Genomic DNA, 17,468 nt, shown 5'->3' on the forward strand with positions numbered 1-17,468 from the left:
CAAACCAATGTAAGACGATTTGGGGACAGCTGGGGCGATGTGATTAGGAATTATGTATGAGATACTAGGGAAGTACCGTTAATTCCCTTCGGTGAGAAAGTAAGACTGCGGTTAGCCAGGAGATGGTCTTATTCTTAGGAGATTTGTGCTGAAGTAGTTAGGTATGAAGTGTCACAGTGGTTCTTACTTTCAAATGGTTTAGTTGGGGGGCTGTTGGTAACAAAATAGTAACCATTTTTGAGTCTTGTTATGAGAGTATATGCATCTTTCAATAGAGCACTTGTGCAATCTTTCAAAATCAAGATAATACAGATCACATACTATAGAATAGAATACTATAAATCTATAGTACCATATAGATTTTCTGGCTAGTAAACAGAATTTAAAACACTGGAAAAGGTTGAGCAGGTGCTCAGTGGGGCTTGGTCCATGGCAGCATCTCTCCTGGTATGTTTAAAGTCATGGAAGCAATACACCCTCCCTTGCAACACACCTGGTTTATTCCAGGAGCCTGGCTCATTTCTTGCCCACCCCCATCCCCTACCAAGCATTCTGTAGTAAGAGATTGCCCAGCCCACTGCTGGAGACTTACTCAGGCAGCAGGGGTTTCAATCCCCTAGAACTCAAAAACAAGAGTCAATATTTGTTGAGCTAAATTATCTGTTTATTAGGAAAAGCACCAACACCACATTCTTGGAAATTACTGGAATTTTATTTGCCTCAGGCTTATGACTTGCAACCAAAGACATTGTGCAAAGAAAGCAAAGATTAAGTACACTTTAGGGAGGAGGAGACGATACACATTGGTAACATAGGAGATCAGGTTGACAAAAAAAGCCATCCAATACACTATATAGATTGCAATATTCAATAGCATTTTCAAGAAAACTTGTTTTTTAAAATCAAGAGCAAAAAAAATTAAGCAATGTTTACAGTAGACATAAATCTTATACAATTCAAAAAGCATTTTTTTCAGAGCAGAAAATGGAAAAAATGTCTATGCAGGTGAAGTCTAACTACTGTACATTATCACCTATTAAAGTTGCTTATATGTACCACAGTGTAAAAAAAAAACAATACCGAACAAATAAAAACCTTGAAAATTGCCTGATGAAAAATAAAATAACCAGTGGCTTTTAATGGCTTCTCCTGGTTATCAGTGCTACAAAAGGACAAAAATCTCATCTGCACAGGTGATAAAACCAGGCACAATTAAACTGTTACCAAATTAGACCCACCCATAGAAATATACTATCCACCCACGTATTTTCCATCAAAAGCTTTGTTTGAATCTTTGAGGCCCATTTAGTCACAATATGTTACAAATATTTGTGTGTGTTTTTTTACACCATGATATCATATGTTTGTCTCGCACTACCCTAACGCTAGTTTATAAATGATGATGATATAGAAACGACCCAGTGCCTATATGACAAATGAACTCACTGGGTAGAGAGAAGGGAGGAAGGAATTCAGCTCCACCAAGGAGAAAAGGTCTGTATCAATCACTCATCATCAGTCCCACTTGCTTCTGACTGTTCCTAAAGGTAAAAATAAGATAAAATGGAAACAGAGTACAGGTAAGACAAAGAAGACCTAATAAGCCATCCAGATGCGAAACAGAAAGGAAATGACATCCAGGAAATGGTTAACCCTCCAAGTCTCTACATGCTCTAGGAAGAAGGATGCACTAGAGAGGCACCCATAGCCTTTGAGCTGTATGTAGGGGGGCACTCCTACTGGGAAGCCCCAAAGCAATCTTCACTTTCTGTAGTAGTGTTTTGCTCTCTGTCACTTTGGCATGAAAAGTTCAGGGTAAATAATTTCTATTTCTAGCACTATATTTTAGAAAATTCATGGGAGAAAAAGTATACCATGCATTTGATGTCTACTCACTGCTAAGTCTTTTAAAGAAGACACAGTATTTTATAAAGTATTTGAAAAGCATGTGCCAAAGGTTAAGGTTGGGTGGAGGGGGATAACAATTCTAACACTTTTCATCAGACCTACATGGCAATGTGTTGAAGGAAAAATCAAACTAGCATACATACTAAAATGGAAATTTTATCTTCTCAGAAAGAAAAAAGCCTGAGGTCATTTGGAAAGTGGATGAAATGGAAGGTACAAAAGGTAAGGTGTTAGAAGGTCCTGCCACCACCTCCACAGTCAGGGATCACATATGCCATTTGTGCTATCTGGGGCTGAATTAAGCCTCGGCTATTTCCTTGCATAGCCTGAAGCAAAACATACATAACGTAAGCACTGAGTTCCGTGATATGCTGAGAGTGACATCTATTTCATGAAAGGCATTAAATATGGCACTGTATGGGGAAGTATTATTTCAGGGCCTGGCTTCCAAAATGCTTCTGAAAAATTTATCTGGGTTTTTGGTACGGCCCCTGAAATAGCAACTCAACCCAAAAACTCTTCCATCCTAACACTTCCCATTTTTCCATCTAATCATTTTACATTGCCGTCTTTGGGGCACTCTGCTGGGTGTTATGGATAAAAATATTCACTGGCTGTGGACAAAACTCTATTTGTAAGTAAGTGGTAGGAGGATATGAAAGGGGAAAAGGGAACTTGATTTGAGTTTCTCCTTTTTGAAGACTATTAGAAAGGCAATAAACAAAGCCCCAAATTCTTTGTTATTAATCATGCAGCTCAGCTGACATCCCTGAATAATGTAAATCTCACCAAATCTTTACCTCTTCCTATCAAGGTAATAAAGTGAAGACGTTAGAAGAGGCATGGGAACACGGGAGGCAAACAGGTGCAGAGGGCTTCCTGGCTTCAGCCAAAGCTGGTTCCACTTACGTTTTCATCCTGCTCTTCATCGCTGTCGAAATCACTCACTACAGGTTTGGCTTTTCCTCGATTCGGCCTTTTCTTGCCTTTTCCTTTGTCCCGGCCTTTCTCGTCTTTTTTATTGAGCTTGATTTTCACCTTAACGGATTTTGCTACAACAAAACAAAACAGCAGTGAGGAATGATAAGGAAATCTCTGCACAGGTAGAAGAAGATAGGTATAGTGCAGGTGACAAACCAGTTGTCCCATTCTGCCCAGAACATGCTCAATTGATGCCTGTTCTCTGACGTCCTGTCCATCCTCCTTTTACTCACAGCGTATGTTTGGTCTGGACAATAAATTACAGTCACCCTAATCAGTCAGGGAGTGAGCCCCCACAGAGGCCAGCAGGGCTGGGTGCATTTCTGCCCCCGATTACAGGGCAGGGATCATCTTAAACGGGATAATGAAGACTGCCTTTCCTACTTTGAGGAGGGATGTAGGCATTTATCTAATATGTTAAAAAGTACAGATAAGTGTAAAGCATTTAAAAAGCTGGTAATTTTACTGTGTAGACAATTCTCTCTATATAATCTTACAGAGAGAGAGAGACTATAAAGGGCTCAAGTATATATACATTCCACACCTTGCCTTTTTTCTCACAGATGTAGTATATTTCTATGTATCAGCTAAGATGTATCTGCCTAATTCTTCTTGACATCTGAAAAATTTCCATCTTACAGGTACACTACAATTAAGCAGTACCTTAATGATGGGTGCATAAGTTCCCAGCTTTTTTTGCCAGGACTGGTATACCTTATTTTATTGTGTCTCACTTTATTTCACTTTGCAGATACTGCTTTAAAAAAAAAACAAAAAAAACAAAGTGCAGGCTTATGGAACTCTGCATTAATCAAAGTCTATAAGCATCATTTGTCCAAAAGTGTTTGCTTACTTTATGTCCCTGTGTTACATTATGGTAATTCTCATCTTTCACACATTTCACTACTATTAACCCCTGTTAGGCTGATCTGTGATTAGTGGTCTTTGATGTTACCACTGTAATTGTTTTGGGGTGCCATGAGTCATGCCCGTATAATTGGTAAACTTAATTGATCAATGATGTGTGTACCCAGACTGTTTCAAGGACCCAGAAGTACCCTCGTCTCTCACTTTCAATCAAAGGCTAGAAATGATTAAGCTGACTGAGGAAGGCACGTCCAAAACTGAGACAGGCTGAAAGCTAGGCTTTGGTGCCCAAGACTTAGCAGATTTGTGAATATGAAGGAAAAGTTCTCAAAGGAAATTGAAAGCGCTACTCCAACGAACACACAGAGCATAAGAAAGTGAGACAGCCTCGCTGCCAATATGGATCAAGTTTCAGTGGTCTGCATAGAAAATCAGACCAGTCACAACATTCCTGGAAGCCAAAGCCCAGCCCACAGCAAGGCCCTACCTCTCTTCAATTCTATGAAAGCTGAAGTTTTAAGGTGCTGTCTCTATGCCATAAAAGTTCAAGGTGAAGCAGCAAGTGCTAGTATAGAAGGTGGAGCAAGCTATCCAGAAGATCTAGCAAAGATAATTACATTAAACACATTTTCAACACAGGTGAAATAGCCTTCTAATGGAAGAAGAGACTGTCTAGGACTTTCATGGCTGGAGAGAAGTCAATGCCTGGCTTCAAAGGACAGCCTGCCTCTCTTATTAGGGGTTAATGCAGCTGGTGACTTTCCTTCAGTGGAGGAAGTAACTGCAGATGGGGTGCAAACAGCAAGAGAATTAGAATTAGCAGTTGAGCCTGAAGATGTGACTGAACTGCTGCCATCTCATGACAAAACTTTAATGGATGAGGAATTGCTTCTTATGGATGAGCAAAAAAAGTGGTTTCTTGAGATGGAATCTACTCCTAGTGAAGGTTGTCACTTCAACAGTTACATAAACTTAGTTGATAAAGCAGCAGCAACAGGGTACGAGGATTGACTCCAGTTCTGAAAAAAGTTCTACTGTGTTTAACAAACAGCACTGCATGCTACAGAGGAACAGTTTGTGAAAAGATGAGTAGCTTCACTGTTGTCTTACTGTAATGAATCGCCACAGCCACCCCGGCTTTCAGCAGTCACGACCCTGATCAGTCAGCAGCCTCAACATCAAGGCGAGGACCTCCACCATCAAAAAGATTACAACTTGCTGAAAGCTTAGGTGACAGGATTTTTTCCAACAATAATGCTACTGGACACTTAATAGACTACAGTATAGAAACATAAACCAAAAAATTCATTTGACTGACTATTGCGATATTTGCTTTATATGGTGGCCTGGACCCAAACCCCAACATCCCCGTTGTATGGCTGCACAAACAAAGCTGCTGACAACATATCTGTTGATGTACTATGGCAGCATCTGGGGGAGGTGTAGTGGATATATCCATATGGTAAATTTCTCAGTGTTCTGCCAAATTAGCCTTCAGAAAGATGGTACCCATTTTCACTTTCACTTTTCTGAAGCTCCGAATAAAAATCCTCAGTAAAGTTCAAAGTGCTACATAGAGGTAGGTGTGTATGCCCAAGGTACAAAGAAAATCTGTTCCATGGCATCACGGTGGGCTAGGTGTCCACAAAATACCATTTTTAGGATTTGATGATGAAGTGGGTCTTCATTCAAACCAGTTTTGCTAGAATATCATGTTTGGTGGCTTCAATGCACCTAGAAATACATAGATACTATCATGAAGGAAATCATAGCTCCAGAAAGGACCTTAGAGATGAGAATTTTTCAGACTTCTTTGATTGAGAAATTTACAAAACATTTACAATAGCGAAATCTTCCATAGAACTGTACTTCCATGGAAATATAGGCTAACAAAAAAGATGAGAGCAGAGCCGTCTGGAACTGTACTCCTAGTGAAGATTGTCACTTCAACAATTACATAAACTTAGTTGATAAAGCAGCAGCAGGGTATGAGGATTGGCTCCAATTTTGAAAAAAGTTCTGTGTTTAACAAACAGCACCACATGCTACAGAACATGCCCCTCCCCCATCCCAAATGGAGCAAAGTCTGGCAAATCCTAGTACACAAAATAGAATTCCCAGTCAATCCTATCTATCATATGCAAATGTCTACTTCTTAATAGGCTGTAATAAGGTGAGCACCTGTTGCTTTGGGTATAGTAATTTAGTACAAAAAAATAAAAAGACTAGGATGAAAAGGTCTACCTATTACTATAAATGCATGAAGGTGTGCAGGCCTCTAAATAATTTGGAAAGAAAAAGTAAAACATAATCACACAGGTATAGCTCTTCCTGACGTGGGGGTACTACAGGAAATCCACACAAAGTATGAAAGAGCAGAAGACTAAAGGTAAGAAAGTCTATCCTCAGGGACATAATGTAAATACACCTTAGACTGTGAGACAATCTGAAGCTATCAGGATTTGTGTGTATGTGTCCATATACCTCCCAAAAGCCTGACAGGCCGCCATGGAGAGCTAGATTAATAAACTGAACACCAGGCAAGCCCTACAAACAGCATCCTAAGGCTTTGTGATACCACTGTATGAACCAATGAAAGGTCCTCATTTCCAAGGGTGGCAGGCAGAATAACGGCCCCTTGTTGTTCATGTCCTAACTCCAGTGCCTGTGGAAATGGTACACTCGATGGCAAAAGAGATAATGATTACTAATCAGCTGACCTTGAGATGGGAATATTACCTTGGATGAACCAGCTAGGCCCTGAGTTCCTAAAAGTGGGAGAGGAGGAGGTTCCAATTCAAGATGGCAATGAAAGGAGATTGTGAACTCACCTCTTCTACATCTGGGACAATCTCTTCTGAAAAACTAACAACTAAAAGCTAGCTGAGTGACTTACACACCAGGCAAATGAGAAGAAAACTATGTAGAAGCAGGTAGGAGACACTAAGACACAATCTCCCTGTAAATCCCACCCCTGTGTGGTCGGTCACCTGCAATCAGCAGGGTCAAAACTGGAGCTTCTTCCTGAGGAGGGAAGGGCTTAAAGCCTGCAGCAGACACCCCACCTCTGAAGAACTTCACCTGTGAGAACCCCCAAAGCCTCTATGTCAGTGGGGCTCAAGTCCACAAGACGGGAAAGGCTGGGGCAAAATGAGAAATGGCTCTTAAAGGGCTTCAGGATTCAGACTCACTTGCCCCAGGACAGAGGCAACTGATCGAGAGGCATCCAGGCTTCACGGAAAAGAGACTATGTGCTTACCTTAAAGTGTCAGCCACTGAGGGGCAGGCATGCAATTCAACACACATCTCAGGGCCTGCTGGGTCATTCTCCAGGAGGGAGGCTGGCAGGCACCGTATCTACACTTTCATGCTGCCTCCCTCCAGCTCACCAATATCTCATGGAAAGGAGCTTGTAACCTTATCTGGTGCCCCCTGTGTTTTGCAGCTACCCCCCCCCCCCACAGGGCACAGGAAGGTAACCGCTCAACCAGTCAAGTCTTTTGGTGAAAGAGGCTATTAGCTTCTCCTCACAGATGTGGCCCGATGGGCAGGCTTCTAATTAAACACACGTCTAAAATGGCTGACTACAAGCCTTTGCAGCAACTGGGAGGGTGAGTTCTATCTTCATGCTCTCTCAGCTCTGCTCCTGAGCACCAGTATCTCCTGGAAGGGAGCTTTTACACATTTGGTGCCTTGGTTTTTGTGACTGCCAACCTAGATCACCTGGTACCGGTGGCCAGTGGGGTTTATGATTGAGGTCTTACAAGACTAAATATTTGTATACCATAAAGGCTTCTGAGTCCCTCCCCTTTAGGACACTGACTGGCATGTCCTCAATTACTAGAAGCCACTAAAATAAAATAGGCTGCCTAGACAACCCCTAAAAAGTGAGAGACCACCAAGGGCATGGCTGAGTGATAAAGCTTATGTGCCACGCCAGGCCACTTGCTCAAGACTGGGAGACGTAGTCTTTTATCTCACACATACAAACTAACACTGAGAATCAGGAAAATGAAGAAACAGAGGAAGATGTTCCAAATAAAAGAACAAGAAAAAAACCTCAGAAATGATGCTTAATGAAACACAGATATGTGACTTACCTGATGAAGAGTTCAAAACAATGTTCATTAAGAACTTACCAGACGCAGGAGAAGAATGAATAAACAAAGCGAGAACTTCACCAGAGATGGAAACTATGAGAAGGTACCAAATAGAAATCACAGAGCTGAAGACTGAACTTAAAAACACAACAGAGGGGTTCACCAGCAAGCTGGGAGAGAGAGCAGTGGAAACTCACCCAGACAGAGCAGCAAAATGAAGAGATAGCTAAGGTACAACTTGAAGCAGACCAATAGATTCTCAGGGCTGTGTCCCAGAAAGTGAAGAGAGGGGAAAAAGATCAAAAAGCTTATCTGAAGTATTAATGGGTAAAAACTTCCTTGACCTGGGGAAGAATACAGACATCCAGATCCAAGAAGCCCAGAGCTGCAAATAAGAGGGATCCAAAGGGGCCCACACCAAGATACATCATGATTAAAATGAAAAGTTAAGTACAAGAAGAGAATCTTAGATGCAGCAGGAGAAAAAAAAGAGTTACGTACAAGGGAACCTGCATGAGACTATTAGTAGAATAGCCAGCAGAGACTTTGTAGGCCAGAAGAGAGTGGTGCAATACAAAGTTGTGGGAAGAGAAAAACTTCCAATCAAGAATATGCTGCCTGGCAGAGTTAAATTCACAACTGAAGGAGAGAGTTTTCCAGACAGGCAAAAGCTAAAGGCATTCATCACCAAACTATCCTTAAGAGAAATGTCCAAGAGGCTTCTTCAAGCTGAAAAGAAAGGGTTCTAATTAGTAAAACCATACCAACAGAAAACGATGAAAGTACAACATTGCACTGGTAAAGGTAGTTCTGTATAGAAGAGGTAGTTCTGTTGATCACTTAAAAGTTGTAAAAATAACTAGAACTACAATAATTATGTAAGGGATACATGAGATGTATAGTTGTAGAAACACAAAACACGGGGAGAGAGTAAAAATGTAGAGCTTTAGAATATGCTCAAATTTAAGTGGTAAAACCTCAAATCAAGAGAAAGAAATCTAAGCATATCCCTAAAGAAAGGGGTGAGTCCAACAGGAGGATATAACAATTATAAATATTTATACATCCATAATGGGAGCACCTAAATATATATATATACACAATACAATACAATACAATACAATAATAGGGGACTTTAATAACCCACTTCATCAATGGATAGATTATCCAGACAGAAAATCAATAAAGAAACATTAGCCTTAAATGACACATAAGACCAGATGGACTTAATAAATATATATTCACAGCATTCCATCCAATAGCTGCAGAACACATATTCCTCTCAAATACACAAGAAGCATTCGCCAGGATAGATCAGGTGAGGGCATCACAACAGGTCTTAATAAATCTGAAACACTGAGCATGTTTTCCAGCTACACAGGTGTGACACTAGAAAACAATTTGAAAATCCACATGTGTAGAGACTAAACAGTATGCTACTGGAACAACCAATGGGTCAATGAAGAAATCAAAGAGAAATCAACTTGAGACAACTAAAAATGGAAACAGAATACATCAGAATTTATGGAGGCAGCAAAAGCAGTTCTAAAAGGAAAGTTCATAGCAATAAATGCCTACATCAAGAAACAAATATATCTCAAACAATCTAACTTTACACCTAAAGAAACTAGAGAAAGAACAAGCAAACCTAAAATTAGTAAAAAGAAGGAAATAACTTCAGATCAGAAATAGAGACTAAAAAGACAACAGAAAAGATCAATGAAACGTAGAGCTAGTTCTTTGAAATGATTAATGAAAGTGATGAACTGTTAGCTAAACTAAGAAAAAAGAGGACTGAAAATCAGAAATGAAAGAGGAGCAATATGGATACCAAAGAAATACAAAGAATCAGAGTAGATTATGTGAGCAATTCTATACCAACAAATTGGACAACCTAGAAGAAATGGGTAAACTGCTGTAAGTGTCATGAAGAAGAAAATCTCAATAGACCAATTACTAGTAAGGACCCCGAATCAGTAATCTAAAATTCCCAACCCACAGAGTGCTTAGGATGAGACAGCATCACTGGTGAAGTATATAAGGCATTCAAAGAAGACTTAATACCTATCTTCTTCTAACTTTTCCAAAAAATTAAAGAGGAGGGAACACTTCCCAACTCATTTTATCAGGCCAGCATCACCCCAATACTAAAACCAGACAAGGATACTGCTAAGAAAATTACAGACCAATACCCCTGGTGAAGATAGATGCAAAAATCTTCAACAAAATATTAGCAAACCAAATTCAAAAATACATTACAAGGATCATACAACACGATAGAGTGGGATTTAGTCCACAGATGCAAGTACAGTTCAACATGTGCAAACCAATGTGATACACCACATTAACAAAATGAAGAATAAAAAATCATATGCTCATAATAAATGCAGGAGAGCATTTGACAAATTTCAACATCCATTTATGGTAAGAACATTCAACAAAGTGTGTATAGGGGGAACTTAATGAAGTTCATATATGACAGGGTCACAGTAAACATGGTATTCAACCGTGAGAAGCTGAAAGCTTTCCCCCTAAGATCAGTCATAAAATAGGAATGCCCACTCCCACCACTTTTATTCAATATTGTGTCAGAAGTCCTAGTCACAGTAATCAGGCAAAATAAACAAATAAAAGGCAACCAAATTGGAAAGGAAGAAGTAAAACTGTCACTATTTGAAGATGACATGGTATTTTATATTATATATAGAAAACCCTGAGGACTCCCCCTAAGAATTACAAATTAGGTAAAGTTGCAGGACATAAAATCAATACACAAGAATGTGTTGCATTTCTATACACAAATAATGAACTATCAGAAAAGAAATTAAGAAAATAATCCTTTTTACAACTGCATAAAAAACAATAAAATACCTAGGAGTAAATTTAACAAAGGAGGTGAAATATACACTGAAAACTGTAACACATTAATGAAAGAAATTGGAGACAACACAAAGAAATGGAAAGATATTACATGCTCAGAGATTCAAAGAATTAACATTGTTAAAATGTCTAGATCACTCAAAACAATCTAAAAATTTAATGTAATCCCTAACAAAATTCCAATGGCATTTTTTTCACTGAAATACAATAACCCTATATTTATAAATCCTATTTTATAACACATTTTACATGGTTCCATGCAATAGAATAGACAAAACAGCCAAAGAAATCTCAAAAAAGAACAAAACTGGAGGCACAATGCACCCTGACTCTGAACTACAGTACAAAGCTATGGTAATCAAAACACTATGGAGTTGGCCTAAAAACACATAGGTCAGTTGTACAGAACAGACAGTGCAGAATTAAACACTCACATACATGGTCAATTAATTTATGACAAAGGATCTAAGAATCCACAACACAGAAAGGGGAATTTCCTCAATAAATAGTGTCAGGAAAACTGAACAGCCACCTGCAAAAGAATGAAACTGGATCACCCTCTTATACCTCACACAAAAAAGACCTGAAACCAGAAAACTCCTAGAAGAAAGAAAAAGGACATCTCTTTGATGCAGGTCTTGGAGATGATTTTTTGGATTGTGTACCAAGTGCAAAGGCAACAAAGGCAAAAATAAACAAGTGGGACTACATTAAACTAAAAAGCTTCTGCACAGCAAAGGCAACATCACAGAATGAAAAGGCAGCCTACTGAATGGGAGAATATTTGCAAATTATATCTGATAAAGGGTTAATATCTAAAAGAACTTATAAAACTCAATAGAAAAATAAAAGCAAATAATTTTATTAAAAAATGTCCTTCAGTAAGGATCTGAACAGACATTTTTCTAGTGAAGATAGACGGCCAACAGACACATGAAAAGGTGCTCAGCATCACCGATCATCAGGGAGAAGCAAATCAAAGCCACAGTGATATCACCTCGTATCAGGCGGAAGAGCTATTATCAAAAAGATAAGTGTCGGTGAGGATATGGAGAAAAGAGAACCCTCCTACACTGTTGCTGATAAGTTGATATAGCCAATACAGAAAACAGTATTGGGGAAACCCCAACAATTAAAAATAGAACTACCATATGATCCAGCAATTACACCTCTGAGTATTTATCCAAAGAAAATTAGTGAAAACACTAATTTAAAAAGATACATGCACCATGTGGGGTAAATGGAAGTTTTCAACCAGAATTTCTCCCCTGGACTTGATAATGATATAATGGCCTGTTTGCACATCAATGTGATGTTTACTGCAGAGCCGCAGGACTGTCATGGGATTGCCAGTCTGGGGTAAGGGGTGGAGAGTAGCAGCCATCCTCTCATCCCCTCCGTTCCTGGTAGGTAATTGGTCAGGTGCTCACCAGTCACCAGGGACAGCTCACAGAGCTCCTCCTGCAGGAAGGGGCAGGGGGGAGCAGAGCGTGCCCCACAGCTGGAGGAAGAGATTGCTAGCGAAGCCAAATGAGAGGGGAGAAAGCGCACCCTGGCTGGAGGGAGGACTTGGGGGCATGCTGGGAGAGAGAGAGCACGGCAGGCAGAGTAGGTCAGGAGAGAGACTGAACCATGAGAAATAATAACCTTTCCCCAACCTCTCACCCTTATTTTCCTTTAGTCTCACTGGATATGATCACAGGGAACTTGCCCTAGGCAGGGAACCCCCTTTCTCCCAGAACTACACACCCCTATATTCAATGCAGCATTATTTATGATAGCGAAGACATGGAAACAAGGGTCCATTGATGGATGCATGAATCAAGAAAATGTAATATATATCTCCACAGTGTTTACATCCAGTTGATTTCTATACTGGCTCTCAAATAACACACTCTTGTTAGCTTTTCATCATTCTTTCTAGATAACATCCAAGGAGAAATCATGTAGGGGCAAGTATACATACCCAGCTGTTACACACAATCTAAATTAAATTCACCATGAGTACTGCAGCCCTGGTGCCAACAACTATCCCATAAAAATGTAAATGGAGTATTATTCAGCCACAAAAAAATGAAGGAAATGTTACCCTTTGTGACAGCATGGATGGACCTTGAGGGCACTGTGCTAAGTGAAATAAGTCAGAGAAAGGCAAATATAATATGACCTCATATATATATAGACTCTGAAAAATAAAAACCAAACAAAAGATCTCCTAGGTATAGAGAACAGATTGATGATTGCCAGAGGTGAGGGCTGGGCCAAATGGGTAAAGAGGGTCAAAAGGTACAACCTTCCATTTATAAAATAAGCAAGTCTTTATTTTCAAGGTACAGCATGGTAACTATAGTTAACAATACTGTATTGCATATTTGAAAGTTGCTAAGAGAACAGATGTTAAAAGTGCTCATCAAAAGAAAACAAAATTGTGTGGTGATGGATGTTGACTCCTTAAGCTGATCATGTTATCATATATACAAGTATTAATCATGTCAATTATACCTTAAAAACAAAGTGGAAGAAGAGGAGGCAGAAGAGAGGGTCACAGGTTGCAATGTGAAACAGATACACAAAGAAATGGATTCTCCCTAGAGCTCCCAAGCAGCAAAGAAGGGTGCAAACCCCTTGATTTTGGCCCTGAGAGATCCAGAGCACACTTGTGACCTATAGGACTGTGAAACTGTAAATTTGTGTTGCATTAAGTCTCAGAATTTGTGATAATTTGTTTTTGCAACACTAGTTAATACACCAAGTCTCAAGATAGATTGTGTAGACTTAGTTATCAAATTCTAGAATACTGGAACTAGGGGATAACCATATGAAATTGAAAAAGATTATAAAGAAATAAATAAAGGCAAAAAGCACCAAAAAGAACAAAACTGAGCAGGTGTTGGTGTGGAGAAACAGACCTATGTACATTGCTGAAAAAGTATGAGCTCCATTCTGTGTGACCACATGTATGCATCAGGTGATTTACAAATGTTTGCAATGATTTATAGGTAATACTCTTCAGGACAGCATTATTTAGAGTGAAATTAATACATTTTGGTAAAATTATTAATGAACATTAATATATATTACTGTATAAAAACACTCATTGCTATGTTGCAGTGACAATGTACCATACTTTTATAAACAAAATATTTATGCATAGAACTAAATTGGAAGGCAACTTCTCAAAATGTTAAAAATATACTGAATGATGGGATTTTACAAATTTTCTGCTCTTAAAAGCCATTTTTCATGTTGTCTGTAATTAGAAGAAAATCCAATAAAATTTTTAAAAGTATATCTGTACTGTTTTATAGAGACTATAAACTACCGAGGCTAATTACTTTGAGAAGGAGATGGGGTGAAAACATACAAAGAAATTTTAGACTTTTGATGGCAGTCTTAACCTTTCAATGTTACGGTTATCGACCAGGGCTGAGACTAGGATAGGACAAGGCATGCATGTATTTCGCCTTGGGTGCAAAATATAAGAGGGCACCAAAACTCAGTCCCCGAGGTAAGTAATATGCTAATGCAATATTTAAAAAACTTGAAATCCATACAAAAAATTCCATGATGAACAAATTATCAAAATTTAAAAAAAAGATAGGATCAGTATCTGACCCATGATGGATAACATGGACCACAGTTCCAACTAAGCTTGATGATTATTTTCTAAAGCAGTGATTCTCAAAGTGTGGTCCTGGGCCCAGCGGCATCAGTAGCCCAAGAACTTAGACATTCAGGCCCCACTGCGGGCTACTGAATCAGAAACTCTGTGTATGGAGCCCAGCAATCCACGCTCTGTCAAACCTTCCAGGTTAGACAACCACTGTGCTAAGTAACACACAGGTGATATTAACAGCAGTATTGGAAGAAAATGTCTATTACACTCATCTTCAAAGGGAACATCCAGTAAGCATTTGTCATGAGCCTGGCCATATACTAAGCTCTGCACTCCTGGGATGTATTTTTGGTACCCCAGTTTCACAGAGGAGGCAGCTCAGCTCGTAAAGGGTTAAGGACACTGCCCAACATTGCCCAGAAAGGACACAGGAGACCAAGGACTGGACCTCAGATGTGCCTGACACTAACATCTGTCCTGTTAAGCAACTGCGGTAACATCTACACAGGCGGCAAGGGTCAAGGAGGTGGAAGAACCGCATGCGCGGGCTTACCCTCCGACTCCGACTCCTCCTCCTCTTCCTCTTCCTCCTCTTCGTTGCTTTCATCCTCACTCTCTTCCTCTTTAGCAATCTTCTGCCGAGCACTCTTGAACACTGACTGCAAGACGATGGAGTCTTCATAAATCTAAAGGGTCACAGTGGCAACTGTTAGGAAGTGCGAGCTGCGGGCCCGAGATTCACAATCTCATCAGGCTCTTCCTTATGCAACACACCAGCTTTATTCTACAGGAATTTTAGCAGAAACATCAATGTTAGTTTTTAGGCCTATAGGCCTGTGGGAAAAACCCAAATTCATATAGAGACACACATGTTCTTACAGGAAAAAGCCCATATGCAGTTGACATGATTTCAGGTGTGAGTGTATGCACATGCACACATCCATGCTTGGAAGAGAAAAGTGGACTTCTCTAAGATACCCTCTCATTTTTGACGACAAAAATAGTCTTTAAAAAACTCCACTTCTTACTTGAATTGTTCAATTAAATACTGTAATAAAGTAACCTTCTTTAAAATGTAATTCCCCTAACAAAATGAGGCTGTTCTTCATGACTGAGTTTCAGTGCCAGCCAATACTATTCTCATCAATTTTTTTAGTGTATACCCATACTGAGCATAGCCCTGTATGGCTGCTGAGATATATGAAGCTCAAAAATGGTTATTTTTTTCCAAAAATTAATTCAATGCAATGCAGTTCCTGTCAAAATACCAATGGCATTTTTCACTGACGTAGAGCAAATAATCCTAAAATTGTTATGGCTCACAAAAAAGTCACAATAGCCAAAGCAATCTTGAAAAAGACCAAAGCTGGGGTTATCACACTCCGTGACTTCAAACTATACTTTTCAAAGCAATAGTAATCAAAACAGTATGGTACTGGCAACAAGAACATACATAAGACAATGGAACAGAATAGAGAACCCAGACATACACCCCCACAGACATGGTCAATTAATATATGACAAAGGAGGGGGGAAAAGACAGTCTCTTCAATAAATGGCATTTATTGCCAAAAACTGGACAGCTACATGCATAAGAACTACTGTCTAACTTCATATACAAAAGTATCAGTAAACTCAAAATGGATTAAAGACCTAAATATAAGACATGAAACCATAAAATTCCTAGAAGAAAACATAGGCAGTAAACTCTTGAATATTAGCATTAGTAATTTTTTTCTGGATATGTCTCCCCAGGCAAGGGAAATGAGCAAATATAAATAAGTGGGGATATATCAGACTAAAAGCTTCTGTACAGTAAAGGAAACCATCAGCAAAAGAAAAATATAACCTACTGTATGGGAGGATATATTTGCAAATGATATATCTAATAAGGAGTTAATATCCAAAATAAAGAACTCATACAACACAACACCAAAAAAACACAGATAATCTGATTAAAAAATGGGCAGAGAACCTAAATAAACAGTTTTGCAAAGACATACAGATGACCAACAGACATGTGAAAAGATGCTCCACATTGCTAATCTTCAGGGAAATGAAAATCAAAACTACAATGAGATACCACCTCACACCAGTCAGAATAGCTACTATCCAAAACACAAGAAATAATAAATGTTGGCAAGGATGTAGAGGAAAGGAAACCCTTGAACACTGCTCGTGGGATTGCAAATTGGTACAACCAATTCATGGAAAGCAATATGGAGGTTTCTCAAAAACTAAAAATAGAAATACTGTTAGACTGAGCAATTCCACTTCTGGGAATTTAGCTGAAGGAAAGAAAATCACTAATTCAAAAATATTTATGCACCTCTATGTTTACTGCGGTGCTATTTACAGTAGGCAAGATATGGAAGCAACCTAAGTGTCCATCAATAGATGAATGGATAAAGAAGATGTGGTACATATACACAATGGAATATAATTCATAAAAGAATGAACTGTTGCTATTAGTGACAATATGGGTGAATGTGGGAGGTATCATGCTAAGTGAAATAAGTCAGAGAAAGACAATTACCATTACACTTAGATGTTTGCTTCTAAAAAACAAATGAACAAACAAAACTGAAACAGACTCATAAATACAAGAGAACAGACTGGAGGTTGCGATAGGGGGTGGGGGATGGAGTATGGGTGAAAGAGATGATGGGGAAAATTTAGTGAGAATGATATTTAAGATCTGGGTGAGGGTTACATGAGAGTATACATATATCACAATTCATCAAACTGTACACAAAGATAGGTGCATTTTATTGTATGTACATGGGTACGAAGAAAATTTCAAAACAAAAATGAAAGAAAATAACAACAAAAAGCAGAAGTACCATATGATTCAGGAATCCCACTTCTGGGTACAGACCCAAAAGAATTTAAAGCAGAGTCTTAAAGAGATATTTGTACACATATGTTTATAGCAGCATTATTCACAATAGCCAGGAGGCGGAGGTAGACCAGTGTCCACAGATGCGTGGATTGATAAAATGTGGTAGATACATACAGTGGAACATTATTCAGGCTTAAAAAGGAAGGGAATCCTGTCACATGCTACAACGTGGATGAACCTTAAGGACATTATGCTAAGTGAGATAATAAGCTAG

The 17,468-nt window shown here is 39.1% G+C and overlaps 1 protein-coding gene across 7 annotated transcripts in view; it reads right to left on the bottom strand.

Moving 5' to 3' along the window:
• Positions 1 to 690: 690 nt before the first annotated feature.
• Positions 691 to 17,468, bottom strand: part of SMARCA2 (SWI/SNF related BAF chromatin remodeling complex subunit ATPase 2) — a 162,372-nt gene continuing 145,594 nt past the window's right edge. For all 7 annotated transcript variants that reach the window (XM_073228598.1, XM_073228602.1, XM_073228603.1 and 4 more), the window contains 3 exons: positions 14,906 to 15,038; positions 2,818 to 2,960; positions 691 to 1,541 (listed from right to left, as the gene is read on the bottom strand). In XM_073228598.1, coding sequence (XP_073084699.1) covers positions 1,506 to 1,541; positions 2,818 to 2,960; positions 14,906 to 15,038 — 312 coding nt within the window. In that variant the 3' untranslated portion in view covers positions 691 to 1,505. The remainder of the gene's footprint in view (positions 1,542 to 2,817; positions 2,961 to 14,905; positions 15,039 to 17,468) is intronic.

This window comes from Manis javanica, chromosome 2 (assembly GCF_040802235.1).
Source record: "Manis javanica isolate MJ-LG chromosome 2, MJ_LKY, whole genome shotgun sequence".
NCBI lineage: Eukaryota > Metazoa > Chordata > Mammalia > Pholidota > Manidae > Manis > Manis javanica.